The sequence below is a fragment of the Lissotriton vulgaris genome, chromosome 5 (genome assembly GCF_964263255.1).
Source record: "Lissotriton vulgaris chromosome 5, aLisVul1.2, whole genome shotgun sequence".
Taxonomy (NCBI): domain Eukaryota; kingdom Metazoa; phylum Chordata; class Amphibia; order Caudata; family Salamandridae; genus Lissotriton; species Lissotriton vulgaris.
In genome coordinates, this window is record NC_141693.1 from 363,691,098 (window position 1) to 363,717,939 (window position 26,842).

The following is a 26,842-nucleotide window of genomic DNA, read 5'->3' on the forward strand; positions in this document are numbered from 1 at the left end:
GATTCAGAAACGTTCTGGATATATTCGTCCTCGACATCCCCAGCATCGAAGATGTCCGTAGGCGCCGGAGCAGATTGCTGGGCCTCCAAGCGCACAGCTCGTCGAAGCTTAAGTGTCTTCTTGGACCTGAAGCGTGAACAAGCCATACATCGTGGTCCGGCGACAGACACTTGTTGCACACCGGGTGGACGTCGATGTGGGGGTACTTCGAGTTACAGACCGGACATCTCTTGAATGGACTTCGTTCCATGATGGATGGTCGATAGGTCAGGAGCGTCGACTAGGCCTTCCGCGCCGAGAGCACGCGGAAGTACAGAATCCGGCTCGGAGCCGAGCTAGAAGAAGTAAAGCCTAACGCAAAACAATACCGACGTATAGACTAAAGACCTTTTGGTCTCAAGAAAGTTTTTCTATTGATTCCGACAAGAGGCAATTAAAGACATCCGAACCCAATGGCGGAAAAAAACAATCTGAGGATGGAGTCGATGCCCATGCGCACTGTAGTCCAGGGGAGGAGCCACCTATCTCGTGATACTTCGAAGACTCTTCCAGGACAACAATGTGCAATCATCCGGACCCTTTACTAGGCGGCGATCTATGCACTGGTATGAATTCAGCAGCCCACATGCCTCGAACACAGGTGCACTTCGGGAACTATCCCCCGACATTTGATCAAGGTCTTTTTTTTTTATTTGAAAACCTTTATTAATGGTAGAAAGTGTCATCCACAGCATAATGCCTACATACCTGAAAGGGCCGGCATAGCGATGCGATATGCTACGAGTTGTTAAAGACGGGAAAGGATTACACAGCAAGCCGTCTACAACCACAACGAGCCAGCCGCATCAATTGGAGCAGGGAGTATTAAGGACGATAGAGTTAGCTGTAAGCATGTGATTTTAAACAACAACCTATTAAAAATAACATTTCCACTATCGCATTGTGTGTATATTAAGCATGCCGGTATGTTTTGACGCATTCTGAACATTAGAGTATGGAGTCATGTTGCATGGGGACCCATCGTCTCCCGTGTGCAGTGTGTTTCATTCAAGGGCGGGGGTTCCTTTCATATCAGTTCACTTCACTCCACTGGGGTATTGCGGGGGGTGGGGAAGGGGGGTTGTGGATTCCGTGGTGGTGGTGTGTTCCAGTAAGTATATTTGTAGGGGTGCCCATATATCCTGTGGTCCGGAGGAGGGAGGTAGGAATTCCGCATAAGTATGCAATTGCTCTTGGCAATCGATAAGGTCTTGAAGCCAATCCTTAAATGTTGGCGCTCTCCCTCTTCCCCACCTGCAAGCGATCCTTCTCTTGGCGAGGAGGAATGCAGGGAAGTGTATCTGCGGATTTTGGCAGCCAGAGGTTCAGTGTATCCGAATAGTGTGGTCAGGGGGTCATCGGGAACATGTAGTCCTGTCATGTGGTCCAATGCCGCAAATACCTCTGTCCAGAAGCGGCGAACGGGCAGACAGTCCCAGGCTATGTGTTTAAGTCAGCGCCTTCACTACCACAGTGGTCACAGCTGTCATTATCGCGAAGTCGTAGGCGATGTAGTCGTGCTGGCGTGTAGTAGAGACGGTGGACATATTTATAATGAATGATTCGAAATTTGCTGTTAGCGGAGATATTGCCTGTTTGTTTGCAGCAAAAGGACCACTGCTCATCAGTTAAAGGATGTTCCAATTCCTCTTCCCATCTGCCCTTGGCTAGGGGGGGGGGGTTCATGTTCTTTCTGTACTGTGCGGTATAGTAGTGATATCACTGGGAGGGAGTGGTTTGTTGTAGAAGGGCGTGTAGGGGGGACATGATGGGGGGCTCCTGTGGGAAGCAGGGAGTAAGGGGTTTCACGTCTTGACGCAGTCTGACATAGTAAAAGCGCCATAAGGGGGAGGGGTCTATGGAGCCAAAGAACTCTTCGCTCGTGCGGAATTTGCCCCCAGAATAAAGTTGTCCCCAGGTTTGTATGGACAGCTTACGGAGGAGTAGGCGACAGCCGCCTTCTTGATTAACAGGAATATCCGGTCTACTGGAGAGGAGTAGGAGTATAGCAGAGCGCATTGTGTGAGGTTCGCTAGGTCTTGCCATGCGCTAGTGGTGATTGTACAGTGGTGAAGGCAAGGCACCTCGGGACTGCATTAGTGCTCAGATAGGCAGCACATGGGGTCGGGGTCATATATCGGTCCTCAATCGCAAAGTGTGGCATGTAGGAGGGGGCGGGGGTATCCAAGATGAGGCAAAATGGGTTTGGGCACAACTAAAGTATAACTTCAGGTCCGGTATTTCGAATCCACCATCGCAGAAGGGCTGAGTGAGAGTGTCCCAACGCAGTCTGGCTATTTTTCCTCCCCAAGTGAGTCTTATGAGTGGAGTCTTAACGGTCAAGAAAAAGTATCGGCTGGGGGAGAAGGGGATATTGACTAATAGATATAATAGTTTGGCCAATATTACCATTTTTATAAGAGCAGCTCTGTCAGACATTGACAGGGGCAATGCGATCCACCTTGTGATTTTTTCAGTTATTGAATCCAATGCGCGTCCATAACTGGTCCTCATTAATTCCTCGAGGTTGCGGGAGATAACTATACAGAGGTAAGTGAGTATGTCATCGCACCATTTTAGGAAATAATCCGGTTCGAATCTTGGAGTGGAGTCGGTGAGGGGATAGATTTGGGATTTTCCCCAATTGATATTGACCCCAGAGAGCCGTCCGCAGAGAATGAATAGTCTGAGAATGGGGTTCAAGCTTTCATCCGGGTTTCGTAAGTAAAGGGTGAGATCATCTGCATATAAAGAAATTAATATTTGTCTTTCCGGGTAGATGATGGCATGGTCGCAAAAGTGTTGGTGGACCTTGGCGGCGAGGGGTTCAATGGACAGGACAAACAAGAGGAGAGATAGGGGACACCCCTGTCTGATGCCTCGGGCTATTGTGAAGGTGGATGATCGCATGCCATTGACCAACGCTGTAGCTTGCATGCCCGTGTATTGTAGATTTATCCGGGCTAGGAATGGGAGAGGGAATCCCATGCGATGTAGTACAAAGGCTAAATAGTCCCATTCCAGGGAATCAAACGCGTTAGTGTCAGGGTCGATATCATAAAAGGATCACAAAGGGGGTGCGCAAATTATGGGAAGTGCCCCTGGTCGGTACAAAACCAGACTGGTCGGGGAGGACCAATACAGTCATAAGAGGACTGATGTGATAAATTTAGCTAGAATCTTGGCGGCGACATTAATAAGGGACAGGGGCCTATACGAGTCAACTTGTGTAGTCGGATTCCCCGGTTTAGGTAGGGAGATAATTAGTGCTTCGCGCATTGACTGAGGCAGAATACCCGACTCCCGAGCTTCTTCAAAGACATGGCGCAGTACCGGAATGAGCAGATGACGAAACGTCTTGTAGAATTCGGCCAGGAGGCCATCCGACCCTGGAGCCCGCCAGATTGTAGTTGCATTATAGCGGAGATAATATCCTCATCTTCGTGATGTGCAAGGAGGAATTCTCTCTGACCACCTCCTAGCCAAGCGATAGCAGTGTCTTCAAAGAATGGGGTAAAATCTACTGAATGCTTTATGTGCGTTTTGTATAGTTTTTTATAGAATCTTTTGAAGATGTTAACTATGTCTGAGGTGCTTCTATGTGTTTGGCCATCTTCGTCCTCTATCTCTAGTATGGTATTGGCAAAGCGGGGGAGGATGGGGGGGTGGAAATCCAGAGGCCAGTGCTTTTCCCGGCCTCTCTCTCTCGCCATAACGGCGTGCCTGATTGTATTTCCCTCTAAATTTACACTCCCTTTCAGCCATCTCTTGGTAATCAGTGAGTAGGTCGCGTAGGTGCGCTTTCAATTCCGGGGTAGGTGAAGTTTGAATAGACAGTTCCGTTTGTTTGATATCCAGTTCTAACTTTCGGAGTGTGGTTAGGATATCTTTAAGATCCCCCCCGCTTTTGGCGATGCAGATACCGCGTATGGCAACCTTAAAATTAAAGGCCTCCCATACCGTAGAGTAATGCAGAACGAGTTATCGTTTCGGGGGAAGAAGTCTGATATTTCTTGCTCGAGTTAGTCTTTGAAAACTGGATCTAGTAATGTTTGTGGGTTGAGACGCCAGGAGATGTAGGGTGGGTCTTCATAAGGTGGTGTGAGGGTGAGAAGTACAGGAGAATGGTGCAAATATGTGCAAGAGAGGCGAGACGCATGCGACATTCAGGTTGCTAATCTTTTGTCTATTAGCCAACTGTCTATGCGAGACCAAGAGGAATGAGCAGTGGAATAGCAAGAACCTTCTAGGGGTTTGTGGGTGGAGAGTTCTCCAAGCGTCTATGAAGTTGTGCTCATCCACAATGCCTTTGAGGGCATACTGCGCATTAGAGTAGTGGTGAGTCTGTGGATGCGACCTATCCAGAGTTGGGTTTATGGTAATATTGAAGTCTACCCCCCATAACAGGTGCATAGAGCCTATGTCCAGTATTTTGCCCCAAAGGTTCCGGAAAAATTCTGGGTCATCAGTATTGGGTCAGTAGCAAGAGACAAGTGTGATGGATTGTGTGGATCACCTTCCCCATAGGATGCTGTAGCGGCCCTGTGGGTCTCCATAAGATCCAATGGGGGTGTAGGCGAGCGTGCGTTTCACCAGGATGAGGGTTCCCCGGGCACAGGTGATATATATCGAGTGTGTAATGATATTTTATACGATTAGGTAACTGTAAATATTTTTGTTTTATGTTACACTAGGGTACTACACTTACAAATTACACTGTCCTGAAGATGGTCTCACAGATGAATACATAGAGACTGAAACGTCGAATATCGCCTTTTCCTAATATTAATTTATTTCCAATTTTTGTAACAAGGAAAGGTGATTGCAGAGCCTACAGTGACGTTTATTGATCCATTTTGAATATATTTTCCTGTGGGTCTGTTTGTATATTTGTATGAATTCCTGCCCTATCCTTTTTGATAAAATTGATATTTTTTCATATACACCCGTTTTTGTTTGTTTCTCTTTTGTGCATTTTCAAAGATTTTCAAAGTAATATTGTATTTCTTTGTATGCCTACACAACTTGAAGAAATGTTCAATTTCATTTTTGGATTGAATTTCCAACCTAGGGACCATTAAATTGTCCCCATAACTGAGCCTAATAAGTTCAAGTAATTATCAGAATAAATTCCCTTGAAGGCACCTTTACTTTTTCATTAACGTTTGCCCAAGCCCTCAAGGGTCGTTTGGGTTGCTCACTTGTATAGATGCTGCAGAAGTGAGGCATTAATCTACTTCCAGCGCTGGGCACAGTTGAAGGGAAGCAGAAGTGCTGTGCAGGATGGCAATTGTAATAGAGATCAAGGAGCAAGTTTTTCATTGTCTCGGTATACGTTGTCAATTGTGACCTCTCAGGCTTTCCTGTGAGGTGTATGTTCTGGACTCTGCATGTTTTCCAGTCTGTATAGTATGGGCGGAGTTACGTGGGCCAGTTCGATATCCGCCGTGTTCTTAGGAGAACGAGCGTGTTTGCAGGGGCATAGTGCATATCATTACAGTTTCTGGGTCAGTCATCCTAGGGTTTACTCAATATTGGATGCACCACCATTTCCTTCCGGGCGATGTGCAGGGGATGGCCGGCATGTGGTTTGTTTGGGCAGGGTCTTGAGGAAATCCTGGGCATGTTGCGGATTCGTAAAGAAATGTTTTTCTTGATGCATTACTTTTGAGGTGGGCCGGGAACAGCATAGCATAGGGCATTTTGAGTTGTTGCAGTTTTTTCTTTAGCTGGAGGAATTTTCGTGTTTGGTCTTGGACGGCCATGGTGAAGTCTGGATAGATTGATATCTCCTTCCCCCTTGTTTAAGTTGTCCTTTTTCTCTAAAGAGGCGGAGGATCCCAGGAGCAGTCCGGTTTGCCAATGACTGATGTGCTCTTTCGACAACGAGGACTGGTGAAAAAACCTCTGCCAAATAGTGTGATGAGAAGACGATCTACATATTCTTCCATCTTGCCGGTGGCTGTCGATTCTGGTACTCCAAGAATTCGTAGGTTGTTTCTTCTCGAGCGAGAGTCTAAATCTTCGTTTTTAGCAGCTATCACCTTCAGGACCCTCCATCTCAAGTGTGCAGCTTGTGGTGGTGCCGGAGGCATCCTTTCGGTCAGATATTCATTGGTCCGTCTCAGTTAGGCGATCGTCATGCTTCTCCACCCTGTCCGTAAGGCCATCCAGCCTAGCGTTCATAGAGTCAATTTTTGATTCAATGGATGTCAGGCTCGACTGCATCAACAGCAATAGTTCTTTTAGATCTGCGGTAGAAGTGATTGGCGCGTCGGGTTGATCTTCATAAGGCTCTGTCTGGGATCGGGCAGTCTTGCGGGTGTTGAAGTTGAGTTTTGGTTGCCGCCTGTCTGGTATCCCCATGGCTACGGAGCGGGGGGGCGGTGGCCCGGCTGTATTCGGGGAGGGACCATTGTGCGACCTTGTTAGTTGCGCCCAGTGTCCCGCGGCGAGGGTCGCAAGCTCGGCGAGTGGGGAGCTGGTGGCAACTGGGGCAGGCTATTCTCAATATATACTCTTTTTAGATGGTTTCACTAATCGCAATTTTGTAGGGGTGACATCAGAGCTCCATAGTCATTTGCATGAGTCTCAGTTCTAGACTGTTCCTTATGAGCTTCAGGGGTACCGGAGGGAGGTACAGGCTAAGGCGGTTGGTTCTGAGGCCGATCAGAACAAAGCCGCTGGCAAGAGCGTGAGTACGCGCGCTGGATTGGAGTCCTGAAGAGACAGTGCTGTGTTGTCCCCGCCCGGTATATGCCCGGGGTGTAGAGTTGTGGGCCACTGGGCGTGGCGGGTGCTAGGTGTCAGCTTGGAGAGCTGGGCAGCGGGTGATCGGGACGGTACCCGCAGGGCCCCAGGCCAGCAGAAGTGGTCAGATCAGAGGGCGCCTTTCTTCCTCCCTCCTCAGTCCCAAAGGGGGAGGGAAGGGGGGGTGGGGGATGGGGCAAGGTCCCGACGGAGGGTCAATTGGGTTTGCTCTAGCTTTGGGAGGTGCTGTAGTCCTGCAATGTGGACTTTGGGATGGGAGTTCAGCGCTGTCCTTCGCGGTATCAGCAGATCAACCCCCCTCCCCAGGCTCAGCAGAGGAAGAGACCGCAGGGGTCAGCCACGGCCGCACCGCGATGGTCGGGCTCGTGTTTATCAGCTGCTGGGGCATCACAGTGGCTATCGCCTGTTTCCAACCTCGCACTTGGTGTTGAGTCCGCAGCAGCCGGCATCCGCAGCTGTTGGGGCCACCAAGTATGGCCCACCAGGCCGCAGTCGTTTGTACCCAGGAAGGAGGTGCAGCGCCGCCCCCGCGAGGCCAGAGCAGGTAAGCCAGGCCTGTAGCAGCGCAAGTGCTTCAGCGGGCGCAGGGGTACCAGCAAACAGCGCAACTCACTCACCGCCCGTGCCTGTCCACGTCTCCTCGGTAGCACCAGCGTCTCGGTGTACACACAGGCCCGCCGCCTCAAACAGGTATGGTAGGCTGGGGCACCCCGCCAGAGGGTGGCAGGCCCAGCCACGCGCGAGAAGGTAGCGGCTCCTCAAGTCAGCGGCAGCATAAGCGCAACGGGGGCTCCGGCAGCGTAAGGTCAGCGACCAGATCTGCAGCCACTGTTACTTTGAGAGCGGTTATTCTGCCCCATGCAGCGCGACAGTATCCTGGCTCGATCGCCAGGAGGTCGCAGCGGCTCCGCTGGGTGGAAGAAATGTTTGCATTTCTCAGGTTCAGGGCAGGGGTGCAAGCGGCAAAGTAGTGCATCGGGTGCTTCGTGGCTTAGGCAGTCAGATAGAAACGTTCATCATAAAAGACACACAAAACTTACAATAAGAGTTAGAAATTAAAAACAAGTCACTTGACTTGCTGTCACAGACTATAGAAAAAGTCCACTGGATGATCCTCTTTCTCAGTCCAAGTGACAAATATTTGGAATTCCTTGTTGCCAAACTACACAAAATCACCTAAAATTCTGGAAGAAGGCGAAAACCTGCCTATTCCGAAGGTATAAATCTGGGCCCTCTGATGCCAACATCTAATAATTTCAAAACATTCTGCCCAGAGTGATTAAAGACCCAGGAATTCTAAAATCAGATCAGTTCTGAACAAAGCAGCACACTGACACAAAGTAAATATAAAAGTCTTAGGCTGTCACATTAGGACGCTCTTATAGTTGCATACTGTCAAAGTGGAGTGGACAACAGAGGCTAACAAACTGAACATGAAAAATTGCACTGGAAAGTCACATCCCAGATCCACTTATTGACGACTAATCAGTGCAGGCTGGGCAACTCCAGCGCACAAACTGCAAAGGAATCATTGCTATTTGTGGGTACCCAGCCAACTGTATTCAATAATTCACAACAGGCTACATAACTATACTCCATTGCAGCCCGAAAAAGGTGCAAGTGACCTAGAAGAGGAACTGCTCCCTGCTATTAGGGGCAGAGGCAGGTACTGCTTTGAGGGCAGTGTACACCATGATTTTTTCTGGGTTAATATATGTATTAGTTCTGGAGGTTAAGGATTTACTCTGCATGGAAAAGTACAGAGAAAAGGAGTCAGGATACTTTGGATCTTACCTTTTCCCACATCGTTCACACACATACGGCTTCTCTCCCGTGTGCTGCCGCACATGTGCGATCAGTGAGCTGGCTTGAGTGAAGGCCTTTCCACAGATTAGGCACTGGCATGGTTTTTCACCTGTTGGAGGACATGGGTAATAAAAGATCAGGAACACACAAGGTTTGTCAATTGAAGACTGCATGAACCACACAAAATATGGAAAAAATAGCCCAAACAAACAAGTTACTTTACCTTCGCTAACACCTTATTTGATGGAGACTATCTAGCAGCAGATTCCTTAGCATAGAATAATCCCCAGGAGTCAGACTACATCTGGTCAACTTGCACACTGGAAGGTAGCATTGTTTGGCTCCACATGGCATCATCAGGGCTGGAAATGCCGTTCTCGGTGCCTATATAGGCATCGCCCAGGTGCGCTGACCTCAGTTTTTGACAATTTTATGCTCCAGAAGCACAGAGCCAAACTGAGGTGGATTGACAAGTGTGCCAAAGAAAGGCCCTGAAGGATCTCACAGTTTGCCGAACGGGGAGGATGGGAGGGCTGCTAAGGAATCTGCAGCTAGAAAGTCTCTACCAGATGAAGCATTATCGAACGTAAGTAGCTTCTTCATATGACAAGGAATTCTAGCTGCAGATACCTCACCTTAGCACAGATACCAAAACAATCTCTCCCCAAATGAGGGTCCGAGGACTGTTATACTAAGAAGTCCTGGAGGACCGAACAGGCAAAATGCCTATCATGACAGACTTCCATCTGTAGCGCAGTGGACACAGCTTTAGCTCTAATAGAATGAACTCCAAAACCCTCAGTGTGCTGCTTTTTAGCAATTGCATAGCAGATTTTAATACAGAGGAAAATCCATCTGGAGATGGTTCTCTTATGAACTGCCTTGCCTTTCTTTGCACCTGCAAATCCAGCAAAGAGTTGACACTGGAAGTCTTTAGTACGATTGATATAGAACAACAATGCTCTTTTTAGAACCAGGCTGTGGAGTCGCTCCTCTTCTTTTGTAGGATGATGGGGGGTGAAAAAGGAAGGCAGAGTGATGATCTGCCAGACATGAAAAGGTGTGACCACCTTTGGCAAGGAGGCACAGGTTGTAAGAACCAGCTTATCTGGGAAAACTGTTGCGTACAGGATGTTAACAGAATGCACCTGGAGTTCGTTAAACCTCCGTCCAGATGTTTTAGTCAAAAGGAAGACTGTTTTGATGGTAAGCAGCCTCAGAGGGCAGATGTGCATGGGCTCAATTGGTATACACATAAGGAAGGTGGGAACTAAATTCAAATCCCATTGGGCAGGGCTGTTCTGGTAACCGCAAATCTAGAAATGACGGAAAGGTACCCTTTAACTGTGCCCAAAGCAAGGCCTTATACCGGGTAAGGTATAAGACAAAGAAAAGAACTTCAGATAAGGGTGCAGATAGAAGATCAACAGATTTAGCAGTACAACAAAAAACTAATTTGCCCCATCTGCAGGCGTAAATCATTTTTGTGGAGGGACGCCTGGCTGCCACAATGACATCATATACTTCGGGAGGGATTTCAAATCCCCTGAATTGTTGCCGCTCAATCTCCATGCATGCAGATGAAGAGTATGCAGGTTTGGGTATAGGACCCTGCCCTCTTGCTGCGATAGGAGATCCTCCAGAAGGGGCAACATGATCAGAGGACAGATGCTCATTCTCAGGAGTTGGGGCACCAAGACCCTACTTGCCTAATCCAGAGCCTCTAAGATGATTAGGTTCTAGCCGTTCTTGATCTCCTCGAGAACTCTAGGCAACAGTGGCATTGGCGGAAAGGCGAACAGGAGTCCGTTGCTCAACTTGAGACAAAATGCATCTCCGAGTGAGAGGCACCTTGGAAATTCTAATGCTCTGTAGTGTTTACATTGTAGATTCTCGTCCAGGGCGAATAGATCTAACCAAGGATCTCCCCAATCTCTGAACAGACCTTGTGCCACCTCCTTATGGAGAGGCCATTCGTGGTCTGTGAGGCATTGGCTACTGAGTACGTCCACACTGGTGTCAGAGAGCCTGCCAGATGTTGAACCATTAGGAAAATGCCCTGACGTTCCAGCCATGTCGCAACGGTCCGCTTGACACAGGGTCCACAACCCCACCACTTTCAGTGTCAGGCGAATAATACTCAGTTCAAACAGGTTGATGTGGAGCTGAGACTCCACCGGAGATCAGAGTCCTCCGATCTCCACCTCTCCCAGATGGCCACCCCAACCCAGGAGTGACACATGTTACTACTGTGAGATCTACAAGTGGAAGGTGTGAGAAAGTGGCTCTGTATATACTGGACCAAAGTAAGGTACAGTGTGCAGAGAGTCCGCAGTCCCCAGAGGTATGGCAGAGGCTAAAACTAGATATAGCCTTACTCTCCAAAGTGGTAGCTTGGTCGAGCAGTAACGAAGTACCAGAGGACAGTGCAAAGCATTTGTTGTACACACTGTCAGCAAAAGGTTTCACACACTCAAGAACTGAACTCTAGGACAATTGTTTTATATCAAAAGATATAGGTATTTTATTTTTAGAACCAACAAGGTATCAAAATATACTTTCTCAGCATAGATTACTACAGTTAAATACTTTTCAAATAGGCAATAGTCTCTTTGAATACAATAGTTACAGTGTGTTGCAGTAGGCAACACAATTTCAAACACAATGCAACATTGAGCTCAATGGGGATTTTCAGTTAAATGCAATTAATTACTTTGTAGACTACTTTTCTCACCACAAGACTGGATCCTAGATTCAGTCAGGGGACACGTCCTGTAAACAGTTAAGTAAAAGCGTTTTGGTTACAGTAGTGATTAAGGAATATTATAGTATATTAAAAGTTGACCTTTTTCAGTTGAAATTACCAATGTTATCCTATGGAAGGAATTCCAAGTTGCAGGTAAAGTATGTTCACCTTACTTTTGTGATCCAGTACTGGACTCCTAGGTTCAGCACTGGGACTTCTATCTAAAACAAGTAAGTAACTACATTTTGGTAGTTGGTTAGATTTTTAAAGAATATTTGTAGTTTGCAAAAATCGACACTTAGAAGAAATTTCACAGAAAAACAGTCAATGGTTCCCTATGGAAGAAAATTCAAGTTAATGGTAAGTACAGTTAAAATTACTTTTCAGGGTTTGAGCTGGGCTAAAAGATGCAGCACTGAGGTCTCTCCTGGTAACAGGTGTGTAAATCTGAATTCGTAGTTCGGCTGATTTTAGGTGAATATTTTAAAGTTCCAAAACTCCACACTTAGAAGAAATTCTGAGGAAAACCAGTCAATGTTAGCCTACGGAAGAAAAGTGAGTTATCGGCTTTTAGGTAAGTACTCGACTGGCAGAGTTAAGGTTCTGGGATAGACTCAGGGGTTTCCCAGAATCGGGTAGGTACAGTTGATACACCCTCAGCGGCACAGGGGCAGATGGGTGCAGAGGTAGTTAGGCCCAAAGTTACTTACCTTCGGTAACGATATATCTGTAAGAAACAGTAGTATTAGATTCCTTACCTTAGAATATCCCCAGGCGTCAGACTGGATCCGGAAATTTTTGTGTAGCAGTAACCTTGCGCGTCGGTAGGCGTCGACCGCGGCTCCGCGTCCGTCGGCGGCACCGTAGAGTACTTAGACGCCGCCTCCGCGCGCTGACGTCAGCTCTTAGACACAGCTTTTACGTGCCAGAAACGCAGAGCCATGTTAAAAACCAACACTGGTGCCATTGAAACTAGGCCCCTGAAAGGGGATGACCTTAACCCTAGATATCGGTTCACAGAACGGGGAGGATGGGTGGGGCGGTAAGGAATCTAATACTAACTACTGTTTCTTACAGATATATCGTTACCGAAGGTAAGTAACTTGTGCATCTGAAAGAAACAGGTTAGTATTAGATTCCTTACCTTAGAATAGATACCCCAGCAATACCAACCCCGGTAGTGGGTCTGCGAACCAATAATCACACCAGAAAGTCCTGGAGGATGGAACGGCCAAAAAAGCCATCCCTCCGGACTTGGCTGTCCAGGCAGTAGTGTCTGCAAACGATGCCCACGTAGCTGCTTGACAGATGTCCTGCAAGGGGACTCCCCGGCCCAGGGCAGTGGTAGCTGCCGTGGCCCAAGTGTAATGGGCCCTCAGCCCAACAGGAGGCTCCTTCTTCACCAAGGAGTAACAAGCCTTGATAAACAAGAAGACCCACCGAGAGATGGTCCGCTTGTGGACCGCCCGTCCCTTCTTTGCACCCACGTAAACAACAAAGAGTTGGTCATCCACCCGGAACTGGCGTGTGCGATCTAGATAGAACGAAAGCGCACGTTTTGGGTCCAGACGGTGGAGCCGCTCTTCCTCTTTTGAGGGGTGCGTTGGCGGAAAGAAGGTGGGCAAGGTGATAGACTGCCTAATCTGGAAGGCCGTGACAACCTTGGGCAGGAAAGAGAGTCTAGTCCGCAACACAACCTTGTCCGGATGGACAGAAAGGAAAGGAGGTTTGGATGAAAGAGCCTGATGGCAACCAGGAAAGCAGTCTTCAGAGTAAGGCGGCGGAGAGGACAGTTGTGAAGAGGCTCAAAGGGAGCACACATCAGATAGGTAAGAACAAGGTTCAAGTCCCACTGAGGCATCACAAACGGAACAGGGGGAAACATGTGCGTGATGCCTTTCAGAAAACGAGTTACAATAAGGGACTCGAACAAAGATGGTTGATCAGGCAGCCTTAGAAAGGCTGAAAGGGCAGAAAGGTAGCCCTTGATAGTGCCCAGAGCAGAGCCCTGCTGGGCAAGAGAAAGAAGGAAGAGAAGAACCTCAGAAAGAGGGGCAGAGAGAGGATCCACAGCCTTTGCTGTGCACCATGCCACAAATCTGTTCCACCTGATGGCGTATCTCGACTTTGTGGAGGGACGCCTGGCTGCCAGAATAACATTACAGACTTCAGGAGGCAAGTCAAATGGCCTCAACTGTCGCCGCTCAATCTCCAAGCATGGAGGTGGAGACTGGACAGGTTCGGGTGGAGGACCGTCCCTTGCTGCTGCGACAGAAGGTCCTCCTGAAGAGGCAGACGAACCGGGGGAATCGACGACATACTGAGTAGTTCGGGATACCAGTACCTTCGTGCCCAGTCCGGAGCCACAAGGATGACTTTGGCCCGGTCGCGTTTGATCTTCTTCAGCACTCTGGGCAGAAGTGGTATAGGCGGAAAGGCGTACAACAGACCGCAACTCCACTCGCGACGAAAAGCGTCTCCGAGCGAGTGCCGCCTTGGAAACTCCAACGCGCAGAACAGATGACATTGCGCGTTCTCTTCGGTGGCGAAGAGATCTAACCAAGGCTCTCCCCACTGCAGAAAGAGACCTTGCACCGCGCCAGAGTTCAGACGCCATTCGTGGTCTATCATGCACCGGCGGCTGAGTTTGTCCACCCTGGCGTTCAGAGAACCTGCCAGGTGTTGAACCACCAGGGTCACGCCCTGATGTTCCAGCCACTGCCAGAGGCGCAGAGCCTCCTGGCAGAGGGTCCACGACCCCACCCCGCCCTGTTTGTTGCAGTACCACATGGCGGTGGTGTTGTCCGTGAACACCTGCACTACACTCCCCCAGTCAGAGGGGAGGAATGCCTTCAGTGCTAGACGAATCGCCCGCAGCTCCAAAAGGTTGATATGGAGCCGGGACTCCGCCGTAGACCAGAGGCCTCTGATCTCCTCCTCTCCCATGTGGCCTCCCCAGCCCTGGAGGGACGCGTCCATCACAACTACGTGCTCCGGTTGGGGAAGGGAGAGGGATCTGCCGCTGACCCAATCGCGGTCCGCGAGCCACCACTGCAGCGGTCTCGCAGTGCCCTCCGAGATTAGGACATGGTCGGACAGGTTGCCCTGATGCTGGGCCCACTGAAACTTCAGATCCCACTGCAGAGCCCGCATCCGCCATCGGGCGCGATGCACCAGAAGGATGCAGGAGGCCATCAGCCCCAGAAGCCGCAGCGTCAACCTGACCGAGACTCGGGATAAAGGCTGAAAGATCGGAATCAGAGCCTGAAAATCCCGAACCCGCTGTTCGGGAGGATAATCCCGAAACTGCACCGAGTCGAGAACCGCTCCGATGAAGAGGAGCTTCTGAGAGGGGCACAGGTGTGACTTCGGCACATTGATGGAGAACCCCAGCTGGTGCAGGAGGTCTGCCGTCGTCTGGAGGTGGCTGACGACTGTCCGGGGCGAGCCCGCCTTTAACCACCAGTCGTCGAGGTAGGGGAAGACTGAAACCCCTAACCTGCGCAGATGAGCTGCGACCACCGCCATCACCTTCGTGAACACCCGTGGGGCGCTGGTAAGGCCGAAGGGGAGCACGGTAAACTGAAAGCGCTCGTGGCCTACCGAGAACCGCAGGTAGTGCCGGTGGGCCGGCAGGACGAGGATGTGGAAATAAGCGTCCTGCAAGTCCAACGCTACCATCCAGTCTCCTGGGTCCAGGGCAGCTAAGACCTGAGCCAGTGTCAGCATTTTGAACTTCTCCTTACGGGGGAAGCCGTTGACGTTCCATAGCTCCAAGATAGGGCGTAGGCCCCCTTTGCCCTTCTTGGGTACCAGAAAGTAGTGGGAGTAGCAACCACACCCTACTTCTGGCCCAGGAACGCACTCGATGGCCCCCTTGGCCAAGAGGGCCGTAACTTCCCCCTGCAGAAGTCGCAAGTGATCCCCCGACACGCGGTGGTATTGCGGTGGCATGGCTGGAGGGGTCGCCTCAAAGGGGAGGGAGTAGCCCCTTCGGACGATTTGCAGCACCCACCTGTCCGATGTGACAGTGCGCCAGTGGAGGAGGTGATGGCGAACCCTGCCCCCCACAGGCGTCACATGGGCCTGAAAGCAAGGACTAGGAGGGTTTTGAGGCGGATGCTGCAGGGGTAGGTGTGAACTGACCTTGCCGTTGTCCCCGACCACCGCCACAGGGGTTTCCACGGCCGCCACTGCATTGGAAATTAGTCTACGGTGCGTGGCTGGCAGCACGTGTGGGGGCGCCCCTTCCCTGGCCACGAAAGGAGCGAAAGGCACCCGTTTGCTGGCGTGGGCCGAGAGGCCCAAGGACTTGGCCGTAGCCCTGGAGTCCTTAAAGCGCTCAAGCGCATGGTCTGCCTTGTCGCCAAAAAGGCGATGGCCATCAAACGGCATTTCCATCAGTGTGTTTTGGACATCGGCCGAAAAGTTGGCGAACCTCAACAAGGCGTGGCGACGAATCGCCACTGTCGTTGCCATCGCCCTGCCCAGTGAGTCTGTGGTATCCAGCCCACACTGGATGGAATAACGTGCCGCATCTCGACCCTCCGCAAGGGTTTGGGTGAGTTTAGCCTTGACCTCCGCCGGGCATTCTGGCAGCACGTTCGCGTCCCACAAAGAGTGGGTGTAGCGGCCCAAGAGGCACGCGGTGTTGGAAGACCGCAGTCCCAATCTCAGGGAGGAGAATACCTTTTTGCCGTATTGCTAGTACCTCTTGGATTCCCGATCGGGCGGAGCCGTCGGGAATGCGGTCTGGGAGTTGGAGGCCTGGATGACCAGGCTCTCAGGGGTGGGATGGGTGGACAGGAAACAAGGGTCGCCCGGGGCCGGGCAGTGGCATCTGGCCACGTTCCTATCTACAGGCGGACCTGTAGCGGGCCTGGACCAAGTGCCCAAAAGAACATCAAGCAAGGCCTCATTAAACGGCAGCAGAGGCTCAGCCGAGCTTGACTGCGGTTTAAGGACCTCAGTGAGGAGGTTAGTCCTCACGGCCGTGACAGGGAGCTCAAGGCCCAAGGCCCTGGCCGCCCGCGTCAACACCACACTGTGGGTTGCCCCCTCCTCCGTAGCCACGCTAGGGGGTGAGACAAATCCAGTGTCTGGCGAAGTGTCCAGACCACTGGCATCCCCAAGTTCACCTGTCCAGTCCTGCTGGGACTAACAATCACGTGTCGGAGGGTCCTCAGACCCCTCCCAATACGCCTCATCACCCATCTCCTGAAAATCAGGGTTGTCAAAGGACGGGGCCAGTTCGTTGAAGTAGAACTCTCCTAGCGGAGTCGAGAGCGGCGCCCAGCAGCGCCGTTCCGATGCCGGAACCTGATCGAGGGAGGTATCGGGGACGGCGTCGCCAGCGGGGCCCTGCGGTGCCGGGGCCGAAGCACCCGCTGGCGTCGGGGCCGAAGCACCCAACCCGCTAGGGCCCCCAGATGGGTCCGCTGGGCCGAAGGCGCTGCGGAGCCCGTCGGAGGAGAGAGGGACCTCATGGCCACGAGAAAGCGCTCAATCTCCTCCGGCGTCGCTTGCTGCCCAGGGACCGGAGGGTATGAGGCAGGCCGCGACGCCTACAACTCAGACGGAGCCGTGTGGGCGGTGTCACCCGAACCCCCGGCCTCGTCGCGCGTGCGTCGGGGGGAGTCAGAAGAGCGATGACGTCTCTTCGACATCTTGTGCTTACCTGACTACTTCGAGCCTGAAGAGTGATGGTGACTCCCGGAGCTATAATGAATCAGACCCCGCGACCGGTCCCTCGACCTCCGTCCGGACAGGGACCTCTCGCGGCGCGGGCCGACTGCCGGAGCTTGAGCCGCTTGCGGGACCGCTCGCGCCTAGCTTTCGATGTCAGGGCTCGGCAGTCGGGTCAGGCCTTGTCGTCGTGGTCGACGCCGAGACAGTGAAGGCACCGGCGGTAAGGGTCGGTTACCGACATCAGTCAGTCGCAGTCCTCACAGGGTTTAAATCCAGGCATCCTTACCGGCACCGTTCGGAGTCGAAGACTTCAAAAATGATCAAAAGGGATCGTAAAAAAGTTAGTCAAAAATCGACTGAGGTACCACTTTTTCCGGATCTGCGCTGCTGGCGCGGAAAAAAGAAGAACCGACTTCAGCGCGCGGAGGCGGCGTCTAAGTACTCAGACGACGTCATCATGGCGGCCATGACGCCGACGACGGACACGGAGCCGCGGACGACGCCTAACGACGCGCAAGGGTACTGCTACGCAAACATTTCCGGGTCCAGTCTGACGCCTGGCTATATTCTAAGGTAAGGAATCTAATACTAACCTGTTTCTTTCAGATGTTATACAATGAGAGCCAGGGGGCCTTCGGTTGGTGGCTGCTGGCTAGCAGGCCACGCAGCTGTGAGAGCTGGGCTCCTGGTCACTTGCTCAGGGCAAATGGGGAAGTAGGATAGGACAAAGGTTGCATGGCCAGGGCGCAGGGTGCTTTTGAGCCGTCGGGCGTTCAATGTTACTCAATGGGAATCGTGAAAGGTGAACAAAGGCTGAAGGCTCGGGGATGGAGGATCTTCAGGAGAGACCAACACTTCGAGGGGTGAGTTGGTATCCTGGAGGATAGGTGGGCACCCCGGAGTGGGGCACAAGGGGCCGGGGACGTCGGGTGTCTTTTGGCATCAGAAATCTTACTCTCGGCTGGTCACGGTTGGAGGGGTCCCTGGTTCTGAGTCTGCAGGTGTCGTCCGGGTCATCGAGGAGGGTCCTTGGGCACTGGATTCCAGGTCAGAATTGCAGGGGGAACGTCCTCAGGGTCTTTGTCCACTTGAGCACAGGCCGGGCTCAGTGGGTGCAGATTGGGCTAGGTTTGCGGTTTCTGGCTGGCACCAGGGGTATTGCTGTTGGAGCAGAATCACTGCTCGTGGGAGCGTGGGAGTCCTAGTCTCTAAGAGGGTCAAGGCAGGCATGTCCTCCTGGGTTCTCGAGGTTGCTGTCTGCAGGAAACGCCGGGATTTAGCAAGAGCAGGTTCAAGGATCAACAGGCCGGTAGTGCTGGGGCCAAGTCAGTTGGTGTTGTCCTTTTGTTAGCAGCTGCGCGGCGGGTCTTCTTCTTGGTCTTCTTTCTTGTTTCAAAATCGGGATCTGAGGAAGGAAGGTTTAGGGTACCCCTAAATACTACATTTAGAGGCGTTACAGGTAGGCACAGGGGAGGGACCAATAGGTCCTTGTCCTGGGGTGGGTACACTGCCTAGCCTGCTCCTCTCCTGTGGGAAAGGGGGCAGGAGCCTAGCTGTGAGTGGGTAGGGCTCCCCATCCTCAAGATGGCGGTAGCCCGGAGTCGTGCTTCACCTCGCTTCCTCCATCTGAGGGGTGGAGTTGGCACAGGCTGAGACACCCCCTTTGCTGACGTAGGGTTTCAGGCCAGTCTTCCCACCAGAGTAGGGGTCAGAACTGGTGGGGGCCAGTTGCTGAGTACAGCAAGTGGCCAGGAGAAGCTCACAAAGGTGGCATACCTTTGAAGCTTCCCCCTGCCCATCCTGGGGGAGGGACCTAGCACCTTGCCCAGGATGTGCATTGTTGCAGGCCCAGGAGAGCGGGGGCTCTTCACCCAGGGGTCCAGCAACATGTCTGCTGTGTGGCAGCCTCTCAGACCAGACGTGGATTGTAGGTTAGGTTTCAGGGGGCATCTCTAAGATGCCCTCTGTAGTGCATTTTACATTAAATCCTACACTGGCATCAGTGAGGGTTTAATGTGCTGAGAAGTTTGATATCAAACTTGTCAGTCTTCAGTGTAGCCATTATGGTGCTGTGGAGTTTGTAATGACAACCTCCCAGCACCATATACTCAATGTCATCACTGCACTTACAGTGCCCAGGAATGGGCCTGGAGCTGTAGGGGCACAGGGCTCATGCACCTGTGCCCACACCACTTGCATATGATATATGCCAGGGCAGTGGGGTTGTGGGCATGGCACACAGGGATGAGTTAGTCTGCACTCGTCCGCGTCTCGGAAGCAGACGGCGCGGCGGGAGGTGCTGGCTCTAGGCTCACGTACACCGCAGCTGATCTGTTGACACATAGAAAAAGTATGGCCATGTGTCGGCCGGTCTTTCCTGGGCGGTATAGAGGTAAATGCCGTTGTACCGGCTGTGGGTGGCACCCAAACATCTCTCCGGTGCCCACGTCATCTAGCCCTATTCCCACTACCAACTATAAGTGCCTGTTACTTAATATTCGCTCCTTGTGCAAACATGCTCTGGACATCTTGGAGCTGTTAACGGCGGAAAAACCCATATGCTTAATGCTCACTGAAACTTGGTATGGGGAGTCCTCCAACCCGGATATTGCTACAGCTATCCCGCCTGATTATGTACTTTATAGACAGGATAGATCCATGGGTAGGGGTGGAGGGGTCGCAATTGTGGTCCAAAGATCTGCCACTTGTGTGGTCGTGCCCTCGACGTCCATTTCAGGCTGTGAGTCCCTTGTTTTTTCCATTGTTTTATCTCCCCATCAATCCTTTTCAGGGCTCCTGGTATATAGACCTCCTGGCCTGCGAGGTTTCTTCTTTGATGAGTTACAGACAGTAATCACAACACTTTGCCTTAAGACAGAACATTGCATAGTGCTAGGGGATTTTAACATACACATGGATGCTGAGAAGGACGGGGATGCAATTAAAATCAATGACATCACCGCCCCTCTGGGTCTTATTCCCTATCTGTCGGCTTGACCCATGATAAGGCCGCACTCTTGATCAAGTGTTTTCCCCCATTCCTCTTGTTATGGCCTGTCCCGTCCCTGTTCTTTGGTCGGACCATTTTCTGATCTGCTTTCAAATTCAGGGAATGAGCAAATCACCTTGTGTAAATTCTAACCATCTTAGGCACCCCAGTCGGGCATACAATCGGGTCACTCCTGAAAGTTTGGCTCAGGCCTGCCTGGAACATCCCTGCATTCTATCAGGTGACTTAGAAAGCAACCTTGACACGTTACAGAAGTGGTTGGTTGAGCGGCTAGATGAACTTGCGCCTCTTTCCACGCCCCGCTCATCTACTAAGCGGAGTTCGGCGCCATGGTTCTCGGAGTCTTTGGCACTATCCCGGCGCAACTGCAAGGTAGCTGAAAGGCTTTGGCGCAAGCAATATGATCCGGAAGCCAAGGCCACCTACAGGGCCTCTATTAAGATCTATCATGCTGACATTTTGGCTGAAAAAAAGAATTATTTTACCGCAAGAGTTGAGTCGGCGTCTAACTCTTGCAGGGAAATTTTTACTATTGTCAAGGAGTTTGTCTCCCCCAAGGCCAGCGCAGTACATCATGAGTTTTCTGAGCCATGGGTCATTTTGCTGGCAAACTTTTTTACAACAAAAATTAAACGGATTCAAGACTCTTTTCCTTCCTCTGGCCTTAGTGCTGTTTCCAACCCAAGCAACTCACCAATCTTATCAGTCGAGTCCAGTCCTGTTCTCTCTGAGTTTCCAGCTATCTCTGTTTCCACCTCTCTGGACCTCCTTCTTAAGATCAAGTCAGGCTCCCCTTTGGACCCTTGTCCTGCTACCTTCTTGGCTAGAACCGCGAAAATTCTGAACCCACTGATCAATCCAGTTCTCAATCTATCGCTGTTGAGTGGCATTGTCCCTCTGGCCTGGAAACAGGCAATGGTTGTTCCACTTCTCAGAAAACCTGGCCTTGATCCTGAGAATCATGCAAACTATAGGCCAATATCTCTTTTACCGGGTCTTGCAAAGATAGTGGAAAAGCATGTTCATTCTGTGCTCTCCACTTTTCTTGAAACTCATGGCGTGCTTCATCCCACCCAGTCAGGCTTTCGCTCCAATCTTAGTACCGAGACTGCTCTTCTGGAGGTAAATGAAGCCATCAAGGAAGTACTTGACTCAGGTGGAAGAGCTATGCTGGTGATGTTAGATCTGTCGGCGGCCTTTGACACCGTTCCTCATGAAGGTCTCCTCAGCAGACTATATGAGATCGGTCTGAGAGGGACGGTGTTGAGCTGGCTTAGATCTTACCTAGCGGGTCGTCGACAGGTGGTCTGGGCCCCCCCCCGTACTCTGCTGAAGTGCCGCCTTTGGAGGTCGAGTTCCGCAGGGGTCGGTGCTTAGCCCGACCCTTTTTAACATCTTTATGACTCCTTTGGCGGTGCTGGCGGAGTCTTTTGGGGCCCAGATCATATCATACGCTGATGACACCCAGCTCCTCTTCACCTGTAGAAAGGGTGCCGAGTTCAACGGAGAGAGCATCCGCGGGTGTCTTGGGGCTGTCTTCGACTGGTTTCAGCGAAACAGCCTCAAGTGCAACTCTGACAAATCTGAGGTGCTTTTCTTCGGGTGTCAGGCTGACCCGCCATGGCAGGATTGGTGGCCTGTGAATATGTTCCCGCCCTCATCTTCCTCCTTGGTTGCTAAGAACCTTGGGGTCAAAATTGACAATAGTCTATCGTTGAAGTCCCAGATCTTGGGCTTGACTGGTACTTGTTTTGGTCTTCTTAAGATGCTGCGCAAGTTTCTTCCTTTGCTCCCTCTGGTGCATAGGAAGACGACGGTCCAGGCCTTAATCTGTTCCAGGCTTGATTACTCAAATGTATTATATTTGGGTGTTCCGGACTACCTATTACAAAAACTTCAGGTGGTCCAAAACTCGGCGGCTAGGGCCATTTTTGGCCTTCCCCGCCATGCTAGAGCCTCGGATTTGTTACTCTCCCTTCACTGGCTTCCTGTCAGGAAGCGGATTGTTTTTAAGGCACTTACACTGGCTCACAAGGCACTCCATGCTGTAGGTGCCGAGTACATCCAGAAACGCCTTACCTTTTACAAGCCGACAAGATCCCTCAGATCAGAATCCCTTGGTCTGGCAACAGTCCCTACTATCAGGAAAGCTAGGGCAGGGGGACGTTCTTTCAAACATCTTGCTCCCAAGTTGTGGAACACCCTCCCCCTGGCGCTCCGTTGTACTTCGAACCTTCTGTCCTTTAGAAAAGGTTTCAAAACTTGGCTCTATGGTCAATGATAGGTCTGCCTTCCCTTTTATCTTTTCCTTTCTGTTTCAGCTATGGGTCAGAAAGCGCCGGGAGACTTCTCGGAGTAGCCGAGCGCTATATAAGACACCCATAACATTAACATTAACACGAGTGACATGTCGACTCATTGTTTAGTTCTGCACCAGGACACTCAGTCTGCAAAGGCGTGTGTGTGTGTCAGGGTCAGGGCCCCTAAGGGTGGCACAATAAGTGCTGCAGCCCTTAGGGGTCTTCTCTGGTCACAATGCCCTGGGTACCCATGGTACCATTTACCAGGGGCTGACTTGTGGCCAGAGATGCCAATTGGGTTTTAGCTTCTATACAGTTTTAGGGAAGAAACATAGGCCCTGGGCACCTGATCGGCAGGAGCCCAGGGCACACTCAGTCAAAGCATATCAGCATTTCAGCAAAAAGTGGGGGCATACCATACAAGAAAGATGGCACTTTCTCACACAAGGGAGATGTGGTCTGCAGCTAAACTAATCGTGATCTGTTAGCCACCACTGCAGATCTTTTGTAGTACCCTCGATATGTGGACCAGATGGGAGGGATTAATTCCCATGAGGCTGTGCCCACTGGCACTTTAAATCCCACTGCAGACCCCGCATATGCCACAGGACATATTTTACTAGCAGGATTCAGGAAGTCTTGAGAATCATCAGCCTTAGATTTAGTCTCATCGAAATACAGGATAGAGGCTGAAACATCTGAATCGTAGCCCGAATATCCAAGACTCACTTCTCAGGAGGAGAAGCCCAAAACTGCACTGTATCCAGAAATGCTCTAATTAAAAGGAGCATCTGAGAGGGTGTCGGGTGTGATTTTAGAATGTAGCTAGCTAACCAGAGCGAATGCAGTAGGCCTGCCATAGTCTGGAGGTGGGCTGTTGAAGGTGGGCTGCCTGGAGCGAGCCCGCCTTCAACAGCAAGTCGATGAGGTAGGGGGAAGACTGGAATCCCTGATTTCCTCAGAGGGATGTAGTCACCACCTTGTTGAACACCTGAGAGGCGCTGGTAAGGTCAAAGGGAATCACAGCGAACTGACAATGCTCTTGGCCTAAAGCAAACTGCAGATAACTAGTGGCCAAGCAAGTAGACAACCTGCAGTCCAGCAGTACCATCCTGTCTCCAGGGTCGAGGGCAGATAGCACCTAAGCCAAACTGAGCGTCTAAATATTTCCTTTTTCAGGAAGCAGTTGTGAGGGTGTAGGTCTAAGATAGGACGAAGACCTCCATCCTTCTTCAGAACCAGAAAGAAGTGGGAATAGCAACCAATACCTACTTCTGCTGTCGGTACTCTCTTAAGTTCTCCTTTGACCAAAAGAGAATGGACTTCCTGTCACCAGATCAAAAGGTGGTCGTCTGTCAGCCAATTGGGGGACAGCGGCAAGGGTGTTGGTGTGTGTTGGAAAGTTAGGGTGTAGCTCTTTTGGACAATCTGAAGCACTTATTTGTCCAAAGTGATTTCCCACCATTGGGACAGGTGGCACCGATCCCTACTACTAACGCCAATGATGGCGTGAGGTCAAGTTAAAGGGGCTTGGAGGATGCGCTTGACAGAGGGGGTGGGGGACTTGGGTTCCACGAGGCTTGTAGGAGCCACAGCCACAAAAGGACAGATATTTGGGGCCCGTAACGGCTAGGGGGAAAGGGGCACAGCTGATAGCCCCTACCATAGATGCAGAAGGCGGAATGCAACTGTCGCTGGGCCATCGTGAGCCTCAATTAGCTTGCAGTGGACCTACTGCCCTTTAATCGTTTAAGTGGTGAATTTAACTTGTTGCCAAATAGGAGAGTGCCATCAAAGGGCATGTCCATAAGAAATGCCAGGACATCGCCTGAAAAGCCAGTCATCCTCAGTCAGCCAGGTGTGACGTCTAAGCACCACCATGGAAGCAATGGCTCTGCTTCCATGGTGGTGCTTAGTTGGTTGTATCCATTCCACATCTGATGACAAACATTACTGCGTCTCACCTGTCAGCAATAGCCTGAGGTAGTATGGCTCTGGCCTACTCCAAGACCATAAGTAGCACTTGCGCAAACATATCCCATGCAGTATGGAATATTGGCCCAAGAAGAATGAAATGTTCACCAACTGCAATGCAAGCCTGTTGGAAGAGGAAATCCTCTTTCCAAAGGTACCCAGCCTTTTGGATTTCCTATCTGGGAACGCATCCATGTTTGATTCTCAAGATAGAAGCCTAGAGCACCAGATTCTCAGGGTTGGGGTGATGGGTGAGGAAGGCTGGGTTCCCAGTCGCAGGGCTTTGGCGACCGGAGATAGTCCTGTAAACAGGAGCGCCTGAGTAGGGCTTTGGCCAGGCCCCGAACAGGACATCAGTCAGGGCTTCATTCTTAGGGGAGCACTGCAGGTTGAAGCACCTCTGTCAAGACATTGGTCTTGACCTCAACACTGGGCAGCTTAAGTTCCAGGACCTCAGCCGCCTTCTGGATCACCATCGCAAAGGAAGCGCTTTCCTCCGTAGCCGCTGCTGGAGGAAGAGGAGGCCAGTGTCTGGTGAGGTGCCCAGATTACTGGCATCACGCAGGTCCTCATACCAGGTGTTGTAGGCCATGGGCATTGCTAGGGGGTCTAAATAGGCATACAGATCCTCAGATCCCCTCTATCTGTGTTACTCAGTGGGCTCTTTATGGAAATAGGACTGTTTCTCCAATGCAGGGCATGTGTGCCTGGTCAGTGCCAGAACCAACGTTGCACGTAACGCAGATCTGGTTCCGTATAGGAATGGGGAATCACAATGTGTTTGTGGCACCCCGTGAACAACACTACTGCAACTGTCCCCGGAAGAGGTCGCAATCGGGGCCAATCCGAATCTACTAACGGATCCAGAGAGCCTGAGACTGGGGCAGACCCGCCATCGGAGTCCGAGTCAGAGTCCCTTCCGAATCCATGGGATCCGAAGGCACTCAGGAGGGGACTGACCACCCAAAAATAAGGCCCATGGCCTCATGAAACTCATGAAGTTGGGTGGTGCTGCAAGGTGGAAGTATTATGTGATATGGTTGGGTGGCCTTATGATATAATATTAACAATACACTAAAGTGGACCTCAGATTCACCCTTAGCTTGATCCTGGTAGTGTGGCACAGAGCAGTCAGGCTTACTCAGAGGAATATGTGTTAAGAATTTCACAGTACCAATATTGACAAGAAGTGTCAAGACTTGAAAGAAATCTGGACACCAGTGTATAAAAATAGATTGTATTTTTATAGAAAGATTGACACCAAAACAAACTTGGTTATGCATACAACCAGAGTTGTGGATTTTTAGAGCAAGCAAAAATAGATGCACTTTAAGTTGTCAAACTGGTCCCATTGAAATCATAGGCGAAAACACAGGTGACACTCAGTCAGTAGTGTGGCAAGTTCAACCGAACCCTCTTGTTGATAAGTTCTTGCGAGTGCCAAGACCGAGTCCAAACAGTCAGTACTCCGTTATCTTGCCCAGGGAGTCCAGGTGCAGATGTGCTCTGGCTGTCCTTGGTGCTGAACAGGATCCTCTGGAGCTGTCAAACTTGCAGTACTTGACAAATCAACACTTGGGGATGGAATTACATTCTATTCTCGTAGAGTAGAGGCCTTTGGGGTCACCCCGGTTCGACAGCTGGATTTCTTCTACCTTGCCAGACTGCTATGGTTGCAGAGATAGTTGGCAGATGTCAATCACTGGGGTGGGTCGTGCAAAAGATGCTTTACCAGACACTCGACTACACCACCTTCAGGATGCAGGAATACAGCAGTGGGGTTTGTTGCAGATGTCGGTCGCTGTGTGTTGGTCTTGGGCTGGAGTTCAAGGGGTCAATCAATCGAATGGTGATGACCAATCCTTGGCTGTGGCAAATGTAGTCCACGGCTAGTTCGGCGGCTGAAGGTCAACAAGAGTGGAGTAGCAGCTTGAAACTTGGTGAAAGCTTAGCTAACACTCTGGGCTTGCAGGACACCACTTCTCTTTGGGCTCACTCTTGATCAGCCCAGCGGGTCGCAATTCTGGTCACAAAGCACCTCTATTTTCCGGCAGCTTGCAGGGGATTGGTTCCAACAATCTAGGGGAGGACTCTGCTTTGGTTTATGGAGTCCCTCTTGCTGGGAGCAATGAGATTTTGCCACAGACACAAATTGAACACATGGTTCCAGTATATGGTCTCTTCAGGGCACTTAAGTGTCCTATCTTTGCATTGCAGCAGAGTCCAAACTCCTTTTGTCGGTGATGAGATCTTCTTTGTGCCGATTCTCAGATTTAAAGTCTGGTGTCAGGGAAGCCCCTTAAATCCTAGCTTCACGGACATGAAGGGTGTGAGTAACAGTGGCCAATGGGCCACTGGTCCCTGCGGGTAACCCGCTCCTGCAGTGACAACATCCTGAGGGTGTACATCACTGTGCTATCCTGAATACTCTATTTTAGGGTCTCCCAAAATGGCAGAAACTTTCCTTGGCTATACAGAACTCCTGGTCCAACCTAAAGGTGTGGGTAG

At 50.9% G+C, this 26,842-nt stretch overlaps 1 protein-coding gene across 2 annotated transcripts in view; it reads right to left on the reverse strand.

Moving 5' to 3' along the window:
* ZBTB17 (zinc finger and BTB domain containing 17) overlaps positions 1 to 26,842 on the reverse strand; it is a 330,328-nt gene that overhangs the window by 81,314 nt on the left and 222,172 nt on the right. For both annotated transcript variants that reach the window (XM_086921685.1, XM_086921684.1), the window contains exon 11: positions 8,605 to 8,725. In XM_086921685.1, coding sequence (XP_086777811.1) covers positions 8,605 to 8,725 — 121 coding nt within the window. The remainder of the gene's footprint in view (positions 1 to 8,604; positions 8,726 to 26,842) is intronic.